This window comes from Lonchura striata, chromosome Z, assembly GCF_046129695.1.
Source record: "Lonchura striata isolate bLonStr1 chromosome Z, bLonStr1.mat, whole genome shotgun sequence".
In the NCBI taxonomy this organism is placed as follows: domain Eukaryota; kingdom Metazoa; phylum Chordata; class Aves; order Passeriformes; family Estrildidae; genus Lonchura; species Lonchura striata.
In genome coordinates this window covers 12,825,426-12,839,775 of record NC_134642.1, presented here as the reverse complement: position 1 = coordinate 12,839,775, position 14,350 = coordinate 12,825,426, and the positions used below count along the sequence as shown (strand labels likewise).

The window sequence follows — 14,350 nt, the reverse complement described above, 5'->3', positions numbered from 1 at the left end:
CTGGGCAATGAAGTCTACAAGATTTGACATAAAATTAAAAAAATGAAACTGAAAAATGGCTGGACTTTTTAGGAAGTTAAGTAATTCCAGGAAGTAATTTTACTGCTGAGTTGAGAAGCATTACTCCTGGAAATAATAATGTAGGTATAGGAAGAGTGATGCCAGCCTCTAATAGGAAACCCATGGTATTCTAGTCTGAAAGGAACTTTGAATCAAGCCAAGTCACTAACCTAAGTCACTAAACCTACACTGTTAGAAATTTTATGTGAATACACTAACCACTTGAGATAACAACTTATTTTTCCACAACCTAAAACTACAAGAGGAAAACACCCTTTGATGAAATTCATCATTTAGTAGGCATCTCAGAGACAGTTGCTTCTGCTTAATCATCATTACCATATTTGAATAAAGGGTTATGCAGCACTTACAATAATGATTTAAAATGTATTAAGATGTGAAATAGGAAAAAATGCATCACAGAAATCATCACCTCCTTTTATGCAACGGATTTTTTACCAAATATGGTGTGGAAAAATTTATGTGCAAAATTACAAAAAACTATATGGAAAATTATACAATATAATGGGCTAAAATAAGACAATTTAGATAGTAAATCCAATTTTTTTCTTATCTCAGTCAGCATTTTCTTTAAGATGAGCACTACTAGCGAGAAGTCACCTTTTATAACTGCCTCATTTCAGATTGTGTAAGCAAAGTATTCACTCCTATCTGAATGCAGACAGCAAGAGAGTTCATCTCCCACATGCCCTACAAAATAAAGCCTAAGACAGACCACATCTGTTGTTGCATGTAACTATCAAGGAACAAGAAGACATCACAGTTGCAGAGGTGCAAGTTCCTGTGCTGTGTGAACTGTTTTAAAACAAAGAGGTCTAGCAGCCCAGGAAAGTATATATATCAGACAATGTATTTCTTCTACATTTGGAAAAAAATCTTTGATTTTACAATCTTTTACAGCAATAACTGGATTTCCAATGAAAAACTAGTGTGAAAAGGGTACATTTCATAGTCAGTGATAGGACTCACAGTGCTGTCACTTAGAAGAGTGAGGCACCTGGACCTTTCATAGCCATTGTTCTCAGCTTTTTGGAGATCTAAGTTCATGTCTTTGTGTTATCTGACATTTTTAGATTATTTTTACTACTAGAGATACTAGAACTCACCCAGTCCTCAGGGTAAACAGGAAAAACTAAATCAAACCAACCAACCAACTAAATAAAACAAAGAGGAACCAGTTACTATTTTTAAAACAAGCACTCTTGGAAAGACTAAACAAGGCCTTTTACTGGTATCTCCTTTTAGATATCCTGGACAAAAAAGTGAGCAGCTTCTTGTTCAAAATGACAGCATTTTCTTTAAAGTTCTGATTTTGGTTTGGGAAAACATTGAATCACATCAGCAAAATCTCCTATTTGGTATTACTAACACAATTTACAGATCTTCTCTATTTATGTGAAGTAATAATTCACAATTTCCTAAAGACAGATACAAAAAAGAGTTTATCTCATCACTGCATTCACATTTATGATCCAGCACACTCTTAAAGACTCATGGTTAGATTTAGTCTGTTATATTTCTTGAATACTTTTCTTCAGCTTTTCTTCATAGAATAATATAGACTAAGTTTGGTTACTTACATAGTAGAAATCAGTAGTGATCTATACAGATGGTACAAAACCTGCCATGACTCTAAATACATACAATACTGAGTTTAGGCTTACCTGCTTTGAATTTGTTAAGTAGAGTTTTGCGCCCAAATTTAAGATCTGCAACTTTACAAGGTCATCTTCATTTGTGAAGCTCTTGGCTGTTTTCCTCAGAACATCAGGTGCGATCTTTGGAACCCGTTCACAGTACTCGCCAATGAGCCACAGGATGCTGGCTCTGGCTACTGGAACCTGAGAAAACATTGAGCACACTATGTCAACAGAGTCACAAAGACTATGTGCATACTTGTGTCTTTGTTCAATAACAAGTTAAACAAAATAGTATTTAAAGATAATTGCCACACAAGTTATGCAGTGTCAAATTAAATACAACCACTGTGGAAGACTCAATATTCCTACAAATGCAAGGTACTGATTCTGACCCAAAACTCATGCCTTACATGCATGATACAGAGGCACACAGAGGTGACATGTTGATGTTCACAGTACAAGCTGATGAGATCTGAGAACACAGTCTAAGCTTTCATGATGTGGTTGTGAATTCCTGCCACCAGGTTATGGTAAACACCATGTGTAAACAAAACAGAGTTGTTTTTTTTTACTATATTAATGAAGAAATGGTTTCCAATAATACAACCTTCTCAAATCCTGCCTATCTAGTTTAGAAGCATAAGTATTTCTTTATTTCTAGCTTTCCTTCATTTATCTTCAGAATTTTATGACAATAGGATTTGTCTTTTTCCAACTGTCCAAGACCAGTTGAAATCAGAATACTGGCGAGACAGAAGTTCAAAACTGTAATTCACAATTCCTGAATGGAATCTACCACCTTAACTGAAACACTTTGACCAAAAAGTTCACACAGGCCTTACCATTTTGGAGCTGCTTTACCACTGAAATAACTGGCAGTAGCAGCTTTTAGATAACTCCCTGTTTATGATGCTGAGTTCAGAAGCACAGCATTGCCAAAAACAGAGGGAAGGTGAAATGGAAAAGCATAAAAAGGAACAGAAGCTCATGCTCCATGCAGTTGAGATAGAAGCAGTTAAGATTTAAATGAAATAATATACACACACTCTTGTAAAAGGTGAACTAGCCTACAGTACCTGGTGGTCAAGTTAAAAATTGCACCTGTGTTACATACATCCATTAAAAACATTTTTCTCCTTCCTTGAGCAAAAGAAAGAAAGAATGCAATGAGAAAATTCCAAAGCATGTCTTGTATAGTGTCTACAGACAGTGGTGCTCTAACATTCTCTACAGACTCTTGTTCAACAAATGTTGAAATGTCAGGGGAAAATAATAACTCTTCTAGTCTATCAAAAACTGTCTGTAATTCAGAAAAAAGATAAGTTTCCACAGCAATTTCAGCAAACTTGATTTTATTGCATTTTCTGAAAGGATCAGAAAAACTGATACTAACATTTTTCAATAGTCCTAATACTACACAATGATCTTTATTAATAAGCTTACACTAATGGCAAGGTGGGTTTTGCCTTGGGTAAGATTCACAGGATATAAATGCTTTAGAAATGCAGCATTGTTGTTCTCAAGGCATTAATTCTTAGTAACTTTTATAATTGCTTTTCCAGCATGTCTATTACTAATATATGAATATCTATTTCTCAGAATTACAATATATATTCTAAATGGGTAAAATGGCCTACTAAGCCTACTAAAGAAATTCACAAGAATGTTCACAAGAATTTCTAATAATTAAATGTGCTCCAAAAGGTTAGGAAGCAACTCTGAATAAAGTCAACTTGACAATATTTGCCTCTGTACTTGACATGGTTGCAAATATATATGCCAGCGAAAATATAAACAGGCATGTCATGGGGAAAACAGAGGACTGCCTCCACTGAAAGAAGAAGCACAGCATGGATAAACAGTATATAGAGTCCAACAACAACAACACAATGTCCTGTAAAAGCTATAGGCCAATTCTGATTATAGGGAAGAAATTTAAGATAGAGGTAACATAAAATGTTGAGAGTAGTATAACATAGTTTTAACATATACAGATATATGTAAATACAGATCAAGATACAGATTAATTCTTTAATGTGAGTGGACAAAAAACTAAATAGTCTTAGAATTCACAGTATAAGAGAGATGAACAAGCCACTGAAGAACTGTTATGGATAAAAACTTTAAAAACAGTCAGAGTATGTTCATCTGCAAATGGTAAGACTGATGCCATTACTGTACATTGATTTCAAAAGGGAAAGAGGTTATTTCTAATGTTCCAAAGGTTACACTGCATTAAGACCTCACACCCAATCTATTATTTTAAATTGGGCTAAAGAATAGTAATTGAGTGGTACATTAGATTTTCCAGTATTGGAGCAGTTCAAGTTTCCTACTGTACAGATAGATACCTCTAAATAAGAATATATAGGCAACTTCAGATTTCAGTTATGCTAGATTTATTTTTCTAAAATATTTCATTACAGACTTGTTAAAGTACTAAAATTCTACAAGAGATCACCAAGTACCATAGTTTGGGCAGCAGCCTATCAGAAACATTCTTTTTCATATTATTGTCTTTTTATAAAGCAAACATAGCTTGCAGAGCAGACCAATTTCAGTAATAGCATTAATAATGACATGCAAGTATCATTCTTGTACTTTTCCTAGTCACGCCCATGACTACACTTTAAAACCACAATGAAATGTATTTAAATATATTTAAATAGTGTGTATTTAAGTAGAGTGTTTTATTCTTCAAATCTTTTTCCTAGTTTGTAAAATAAAATTGTTAGAGTAATAAACTAGTTTTACAATGCTAAATAAATAGATTAAACAAAGCCTCATTTGAAAAACAGTGACAATGGAAGACAGAAATTACTTGTGAGAATCTGCCTTTTAACCACATGGTTAGCTTACTATGTAAATACTGCATATATATTAAACACAATTTTGTGTCACAAGAATCAGTACCAATTAGAGACTTTTTGAATCAAACTCTGAGCAGAATCCATTTTAATGAAAAGTCTATGTTGAACTGATGAACCCAATGTTTCTGTGTCACTGGATTCATTTGAGGTCAAAATCACACAATATTTTCAGACTTCTTTTTCCCTGTTTTAGTCTTCCAGCTCACAACCATGTAATATCAAGTGCATGATCCTACAGCTGCTGTTTCCAGGGCACTCAAAACAGCAAACAAGAAATGAAGTCCCTTCTAGACATTCACTGCCTTTTCCAGTACAGCTTAAGTAGGGACCTTGAATTGACAAAAATGCAGGAAATAATACTTTCATTATTCAGCCCTGCTCTGCATTATCCTCAAAGGCAAACAGGATTGTAAATTACTTTGCTAGATGTTTTATTCCATATGGCCTGAACAAGTGGTTAAGTGCACTTTTTAAGCCTTTAGTACCAGGAGGCAGTTTCTATTGCCATTTCAACCCATTACCTGTCTCAAGGAAAATAAATAAATGGCTACAAAAGAAAAATAAAAAAACAGACAGACACTCCCCTCAAACCAAGACCCTGGTTACTTGCAACAATTAGAGAAAGACACTATAAAGACTTTACAGATTGCTCTAAGCAGCACAGTTGAAAAACTACTGAAAAGTAGTTCAGCTCTCAATATATTCACACAAAACACAAAAGTACAACTTAAAATCACCAGCTCTGGTTATTCACATCTGTCACAAAATGAGAGATATTCAAATTGCAAATGAGGTGTAATTTTCTGTGTCCTGGAGAAAACCTGCTTAGCTAGCAATTTTTTTAAATTTTACTTGGAATCAGAAATGGAAAGAGGGATAAAGTTGATTTGAAATGTCAGAGTGACAGCCAGAAGAATAGGAGCAAAAGAGAAGTATTCATTTTTTGTTTTCAAATGGTAGATCTTCAAGACTCTTTGTTGTTTGAAACTCTACATATAAAATTCCATTAAACCAGAATTTTTACTGGTGATTGCACCTCTTATACGATTTTTTTTAAAGTTGTGTTTTATTCAAGCAGAATATTTAGTTCAAGTTCAGTGTCTCTGGACACAATGTCCCAGAGGCCACATATTCCTCTCAAATTCTAAAAAACCACATAGATATCAGAGTCAGTAAAAAAAATTGTCAATTTATGAGAATTTAATAACAACAATAACAACAACAACAACTAATACAAAAGTTTAAAAATCACTTATTAAAGTAAGAAGGTAAAAAAATTTGCCTAGAATCTGAAGCTTGCAGAACTGAAATACATACAAAGATAGGGATGTTTTAGTTTGTGATACCTTCCCAACGTTGCAAGAAAGGAGAACTAATTTAAAGAAAGCAAGCTGCCTGTTCTGTGAAGCCATATTAGAAACAGAACTATGAGCAGTATTTATGTAAGACTAGGAAGTTATCTGTGGATGAATGGACAGAGCAGTGTAAAAAACTTCAAGTCCACTACTCTTGTAATAAGAATCCCAATCCAAACAAGTAAATAATGACACTTAATCATGTCCATAAGTGACTTGATTTTCCTCACATATTAAGCTCTTAAAAATTACACATCACTATCTTAATTTTGCTCTACATTTGGAATGCCTTATCCAATCAAGAATATTCCTCCACATCTTTAGATCAGAAAACCCTTCAGACTTGTTTCATATTCTTGCTCATATTCTAGAAGGGACTAGGAATAAGTCTGTAATGAAAAACAGGATTGTAAGAATTCGCCAGCTACCAAAAGAAAAAAACCTGCCTTAGTATTACTGTAAGACAAAAGACACTCTGGAAGCCAAGATTCCCATCACCTAAACAGCAGTCCTTACTGAATACAATGTACCATAATCAATAATTTTTCTAAAAAACAAAAGGTAGAAACAAATTTGGAGACTACTGGCCTTAGAACATCAAGAAGAGGATGCAAAAACACATTCTACACATATTGATGGACTCTCAAGGTATTTCTAAGGAGAAATATATCTTGGAATCATGACCGTTTTCATAGAGTTGTAGAGTTGTTAAGTCAGTGTTCTGCAGAGATCAAAAGGCAGGCAAAACCAGGAAAGTGAGATAAAAAGCAGTACAAAAACAAGCAGTATCACTCCGTCATTGCATAAGAATTCTCCAGCAGATCTGACTACTTGGTACACTTCTGGTCACCCTACTTTAAAAAACACACATCAGGAAAAGGCTAAGAGAAGAGGGAATAGTTGATCAGAAACATGGAATAGGAGGAGAAACTGGAATTTTCAGATTAGCAAGCATGATGATGTGGACAGTAAGCAGAAGCTTCCAGTAAGTGGATGAGAAGACATACTGGGGGTGCACCATAATGAATTTCTCTTATCTTTAGAACCCTTTCCTTAAAGCATCAGATTTTTTTGCTGCTGGAGATGAAACTCCTAAAATGTTTTGCATTTACTCTTATTTAAATGGCTCCTTCCTATAAGTATATTTTTAAAATTTCTGTCACTCTAAAAGCTGTACACACAAAACTAGTTAAGCCTACCTTAGAGTGCTTACCTAACACAAATGAGCACTACTCCAATCTCTGGCTCAAAGCTTAGCAAGTTAATAAATTGCAAAGCATGATATTATTAACACATGGACAGCTAAATGGAAATGTTTTTATGATTTAAAAAAAATTGGAACTTTAAAGAGATTCAATTATTGTCTTGTTTAATGTCTTCTGGACACCATGTACTTCTCCATTACAGCTTTTGAAAGGTGTGAGGAAACGAGCTGGAGCACAGGTAGATCAAGCTGTACTATGCACAGGTCTAAGTACTCAGCAAGTATCACACACAAAATAGATCTCATAGATCTTTGCCTGGGCACAGCTGGGATAAAAGTTTAAGGTACAAATGAAACATACAAAAGTAAAGGGACAAAAATAACCACTACTTTCAGATATGGAAGAAATAATCAAAGAACAAGCTGAAACAGACCCAGTCTTTATCATAATTTAGAGTCAGTGATCTACAAGAGATTTTTTAAGTGACCTTCCTAATACTTCTTATAGTTGGTCTTACTATTTTTTTATATATGGTCTTAATATTTAGCTTCTTCTTATTTAGTTTTTATTTCTTTTACAAGGCAAAATTGTTATTTTCTAAATATTCTATATCCCACCCCTTTCTAAATGGCTTCTGTGGGTGAAGAAGATGAGAACAAAACCAAGTAAATTTCAGTAAAGTAAATAACCCGAAAAAAAAAATTGCTGTGAAAGACTTTCAGACACCTCAAAATTGCCAATCACAATGGCAGGCTAGCACAAGTGAAATTTAGAACAATATCAGTGAGAAAAAAATCAGGCACAAACTCAAAAATCTATTCCACTAAGTTTACACCAATTTTGCTTATTTTAGTGGCTGTTTACCATTGACTTAAACTAAATCATAACAGAACAATCAAAAATCTCCTTTTTTCCTTAAGGGCCTTTTGATGTACTAGTATTTAATTCTGTTAAGAACTTCCTCTTCATGCTTTCTTCTGTGTAATACATGGTACTAAATTAATTTCAACTCTAAAAGCAACAAAGAATTCCTCTGTTCACATTCCTTCACCCTTCAGTTTCAAGTCCATTCAAGCCCACACTTGGCTGCCTTTCCTACATCCAAATGCAAGAGCCCTCTAAAACCAGGGGTACACTCCTGTACAGAGCTGTAGGGCAGGTCCTCTATGTTTCAATTCTAATACTTTATAACAACAGAAGAGAGGCCAAGGGAAAAAAAAAAAAAAAAACATTACCAAAATGCCAAAAAGTCCTGTGCAAATGTATATTGCTTGTCAGTGTAATAATTGAATCCTTGACAAAATCTAGACAAAACCCAGGGCAATTGTGTTATGTCAACTCACAACCACTTTTGCCATAGTAAGATCAGTGCTTAAAGTACAAGTGCAGATGTCAGGAACTCCAGTAATGTATTAAGTATTGACATCTCAAACTAACATCCTCAGTAATTAAATACTCATTCTGAAATGTATACACTTATCCTTTACACAAGTAAGGAGTTGAGGGTTTAGACTAGATGATCTTTACAGCTTCCTCCAACACAAATAATTCTGTGAAGGAATACATTCATTTTCAGACATAGTAGGGGCAGTCATAAAAATGATACAGCACTCAAATTATGAATATGAACTTCTTCAAAATGTATTCTTTAATTCAAAGTCTTGAGCATACCAAGAAAGGTATGTATGTTGAAGTTATCATTTAAAATACCATAGAAAGATGTAAAACAATCACCTTGAAGAACCTATAGCTGCCATGACTGTAATTCTTGACCACCACTTTTTTGTTCTTGAATAAAAGCCAGAATTCAGAATCAGATTTTGATTTTTACTTTATTTGAATGACTGCTCTATCCCACAGACTGCTCTCCTACCACTTAACATTTTCTGATATTCTGTATTACCTCATATTGGAAAACCTGAGAACGTTAAAGTAGTTTGAGTACAGCATGTCTTCTCCCCATCGCCATTATTTGCCTTAAAAAAGGATTTTCTTTTCCACAGAACGTATATACTTGAAAGTATTAATTATATAAAATAGCTACAAAACTCTCGTAAGTTTTAAACAGAATATTTATAAAAATAACTATTTTCTCTTGTAGAGTATGTGGAAATAAGATGCCAAACTCATTTGGTAAAGTGACAGAACATTGTTTTTGAGATTGTTATATCCCATCAGAATATTGCCCAAATTTTCTTAAAATATAGGCAATTATTATACATGAGGTATTACTTACTTTGATATGTAATTAGCAACAGTATCTTATTTTGATATGAGCAATTCAGTATAATTTATTTTCTTTATATCAGTTACAAACTGATGATCAGCTCTTAGCAGCCAAAGAGTTAATTTATTTTTCAGTAAGCATGAACCAAGAATACCATCTTTCTTTTTCTTTTAGTACTCCAAACTTTGCTGAATTCAGCTATGGAGAAATGAAGGTTCACTAATTTAGAAATTGCTCCATTATCAAAGAATATGTAATTTTATGAAATTAAACAGTTCTCAACAGAAAAAAATAATTGTTGACAGATCAAAATCTGACATCTTTGATTTAGGATATAATAGATAGCTACTGGATGTCATACCTATACTCTAATCTAGGACAGATCACTAAACGTTTTATCAATTACTGGGCCTGTGAGGAGAATTTGGGAACTAAGTATTTGCATATCTAAAGGTCAATTAAGTCTAAAGACAGATAATAGGGAATAATTCAAATTTTAATGTTAAATACCACAGAATCTCAAATACCCAGAAGATAAAAATGCAACTTCAAGGCACTGCAACACACTCACAGCAGCATGTCTGATACCATGAGGAGGTCATATAATTTGGGGAAAATGGTTTAAAATAAAACTTTCAGACTCCAGAGCACAAACACAACTGGCTAATAATCCTTAAGTTAACTGATTATTTTCATTTCAATATACCCACTCCACACTCTAAACCTGTTATTCATCTGGGAGTAACAGTACTAGCAATACCCAGCATTTTCAGGGATCTCTTTAAAAATGGCTTCCCAGAATTAAGGCACAAATTGGAGCCATCTGATAGCTTCTACTTCCTTTCCATTAAGATAATGAAAAATATATTTTATGTCAAAAAGAAAAAAAATATTTTGCATTTCTCTAATATACCTACTTCCATTTACAGCACAAATTACAAGGAGATAAAAATCTCACTATTAGTTGATAAGACAAATAAGAGTGTGTGAACAAATACTCACCGTAATGTTATCCAAGAGCTTGGCCATATGCTTAATAATTTCACCATGGTGTGCTGGCTGGGTTTGCAGTAGTTTCTTAATGACAACAACACTTTCAGCAACTACGATTTCTGTTTTAGACAAAACAAATTATTAATTTTAAAAGCATTTATGCAAAAGAAAAAGCCATAAATAATTGATCGTAAAAGATGTAAAAGCCTTCCAAATACACTTAGCAGAACTAATTATATTAATTTGGTAAGAAATAGGTAAACCGTCCTACTAAGTAATACTAAGTTCAGCTTTCTGAATGATGTTACAACTCGCAAAAAGAGGACACAAACATTCTAAATGTAAAAATACCAACCTAGTATATGTTGTTTGAAACTGCATTTTAGTGAAGCAGCAATTCAGATTTTTCCTATAAAATTGAGGAACAGTGTAAAAAAATATGTGATTTTCATTAAAATTATGCATATTCAAAAGTAATTTGCAGTCTGCAATGAGAATAAAAATGCTTGAATTAAAAGTAACACCTCATTCATACACTAGAGAAATATCTAAACATCTCCTTTGCATTTTTTCTAAATGCAAAGAATGTTTCTGCATCTAAACAGTTTCTCTCAGGTCTGTAACCTAATCTCTAGTACATTCAAATGAAGCATCTAAATAGCAAGCTGTTTAAAGATTCATGCCAAAGTCATGCACTGGAGTGCTTAACTACTGCAACAAGTAACATTCACAGACTGATCAACTTGTATGAAATGTACAATTTTTGAAGCTGAGAAGACCACATGAGCAGAGATAAGCTTCCATGCAAGAGTAAACTCATGTATGGAAAGATGAAGAAGCCTAACTACCATTTGTTAAACAGAGTTATCAATGCATTTCTGTCCGAGTTAATCTGACACATGCATCCTTCATTCAGCAATCAAGCATGCTCAAGGTTCAGTAGAACAATATGGGGCATACATGTCTAAATTTTGGGAAGTTGTGGGTTTCCTTGCTGTTTTGGATTTTTTGAGAAAGCAAACATCTTTATGGAGAAAGGCATTTGAAGAGCTCTGAGCATATCATTATATCATATGCCTCTGAAATGCTCAGATTTTTGCTTGTAGCTTTTTGTGTCATCTTTTATTTGATATGACATCTGTCATTTTTCTAGACTAACTTCTTGAAACAAGGTTAACATCTCAAGGTCCTGCACAATCCTACAGATCAATTTAATTTACACTGTATTTTGCCAGATATTAAAATAGGAAGCCAATTCTTGAAACTTGAAAATTACAAACTGGAATATTTATAGTGGGGAACATTGGAATGGCAACTTTCATCATTCAGTATTTTATGATACACTGAACAGTTAAGAAAAATAAAACTGAACCCAAAAAAATGAGTGCACATGAAGTCATTATTAAAACCACTTCCTGACAATGTAAAACTGACTATGGTAATATCAACTGCAGCAGATGAGATGTCACCATAGGAACTACTTTCATGCTATCTATGGGAGCAAATTTAGAGAAAATAAACAAGATTGTAAACAATTTGTTAATTACAATTCTAAACAATTGTAGACTAGTATGGTTATTTTACAAAAGTCTAACTACTGGAAAAAAAATACAAACAAAACCAAAATGCATTTGTATCAGAATGAGGACTGGCATAGTCATACTCTTTGAGGCTTTGTGCACACAAAGGATATCAAAACTGAACAGGAAAAAAAGAGAAACATTTCTGTTCAAAACCATAACAAACTCCAGCAAAATATTAGATGAGAAGACAAAACAAGCATTCTGAATGTGCAGTAAGAAAATTTTAAAATGTAACTCCTACTAGAATTATCAAAGAGGAAGTCCATACAAGGCAATGATAAATGAACACAAGAATTTTGAAACAGTCTAAATAATATCTAAAGGTTTATAAATTAAGTTCTTAAAATAAAGACTGAAAACCCATAAGATCTGATCAGGAATGCATTTATCAATAAAGAAGACTACACGGGGTACCAGCAGTTTCAGTTATTTTAGTTTCTTCTAAAAATTTTGAAGCAATGTGGAATTTACTAAGTAGGACAATATCTGAAGACCCTTAAGCCTGACAACTTTTCAAAAACTTAAAATATACTCAGTCATACATTATTCCAGTTTGTCAAATAATGATGCATGCAAAAAAATTAACAACACAGCAGACAGTAAGCTGTAGAACTTAAAGATTCTTCCATAATTGAGAATTTGGCTGCATTATAACAGAACCTCAAAAAATCATCTCAGCATGGAGTATATTACCAGAGAACATTCAAAAAGTGAATTCTGAAATACAACATTTGAAACCATCAATGTTGCATCAAAGTTTCTTTCACATACATTAACCCACTGTTGCAGCAACTAAAACACTCAAATGAAGACTAATTTATCCAGTCTATAGTTTGTATGACCACTTTTTCTAAAAGCAGTAAAACTGGATCAGCTGGTTTTGGACAGGATGCCATTTTGGTGGGTGCTCCTTCCCCAAAACTATTCAAGCTCAGGTTACATGGAATCCTGAGCCACTTGGTCTATGCAATGTGTCCCTGCCCACGGCAGGGAGGTTGGACTACATGAAATTTAAAGGTCTCTTCTAACCCAAACCATTCTGTTAGGGTTAAAAACAAACTAATCACTACAGCTAATTATCCAGACGGACCTAATTTTCTGCTTCTCAGAACTAGCCAAAGTTTAAGCTTTTACCCTGTTGACTTTTCCATCCTTATAACATCAAAAACAAATCTCAGAAACCCTATTAATACATATAAACTGGATGTTACAAGTTGCTTTTCTTTATCCCATTCTAACAGTAATTAGAAGAGAAATGTACTAGTTACCAGATGTATTAACAGTTCCAGTAATTTTATTACTTGCAATTTCATATAGATTTGCAGGGCAAAAAATGTTTTAGCTATACATTCTACAACCATGCTAACATTCAACCTGCAACTTCCAACAGAAAATGGAAGTCACCCATCTAATAAAAACCTGCAGGATTTCTAGTATATGCAGTACAGTCAGACAAGAGACTTCCTATAATCCCTATGTAATTCCTATAATGTGTCTCTAACATCTAGAATTACTTTTATGTCACAGTGGGACAGTCAGTTTAAACTATCAATACAACTGCTTAAAGGAAATGCATCAGTCAAATGCCAAATGTCACAGCAGAGAAAGAAAACAACTTTTATTTCTGTCCTTCCTTCAGCAGATGAGGAAGGAAAATAATTCTCAGCCCTCAATATGGCTTTACAAAAACAGTCTCTTAGGAGTCCGTCAAGTTTAGCTTGTGATAATCATTCATTAAGGTGTCTCACCACTGAAATTTCTAGAATCTGTTGCACTTCTGTAGTTCAAATGTTATCCAGTTTTTTCCCCACGTACCTCAGTTTTCCTGAGCAAGACAAATCTGACTTTAAGTCACTTCTAAGCATGCAAAGAAAATTTCAAGAGCAGTTATTGATATCCTTGTTTCTGAAACAAGTTCTGCCTCTTATCACCCAAGTTGCAGAATAATTAGCTGTAAAGCTCTTGTGCCAGATATACCCAAGATATCCTGAGTGTTGGGCTGTATCTACAATTATAAGCACATAGAATCAGAAGGCACTTTCCCCACAAAGCTTGTACTTCAGGATACTGTTGTGGTTTGGTAAAATTAGTATGAGCATCTCTCTTCTGCACTCAAGTGAATTCTTCATAATAAGAAAATAGTACTGAGAAAGCACAGCTGACTCTGCTGTCACAGACCTCAGAACCTCCTGGACCTACCAGCTTGTGCTTCATGCTACACAAAGCAGCAGGACTACTTCCAGGCTTCAAATGACCACGAAAGAAGCAGCAGAGCAAACAGATTGCTTGCATACTTTAACAGTTAAGGATGGGGGAAAGCAAGTTAACCAAGACTCTTAAAGCTATTCTCATTCACTATGCTAAATCTCTTTTTTATTACCTTACCATGCCAAAAC

General features: G+C 33.9%; 1 protein-coding gene across 3 annotated transcripts in view; it reads right to left on the bottom strand.

The window, feature by feature from the left end:
• The window catches only part of AP3B1 (adaptor related protein complex 3 subunit beta 1), a 152,557-nt gene that overhangs the window by 71,233 nt on the left and 66,974 nt on the right, over positions 1-14,350 (bottom strand). For all 3 annotated transcript variants that reach the window (XM_021531843.3, XM_021531842.3, XM_021531844.3), the window contains exons 14-15: positions 10,381-10,490; positions 1,746-1,922 (exon numbers count right to left, since the gene is read on the bottom strand). In XM_021531843.3, coding sequence (XP_021387518.2) covers positions 1,746-1,922; positions 10,381-10,490 — 287 coding nt within the window. The remainder of the gene's footprint in view (positions 1-1,745; positions 1,923-10,380; positions 10,491-14,350) is intronic.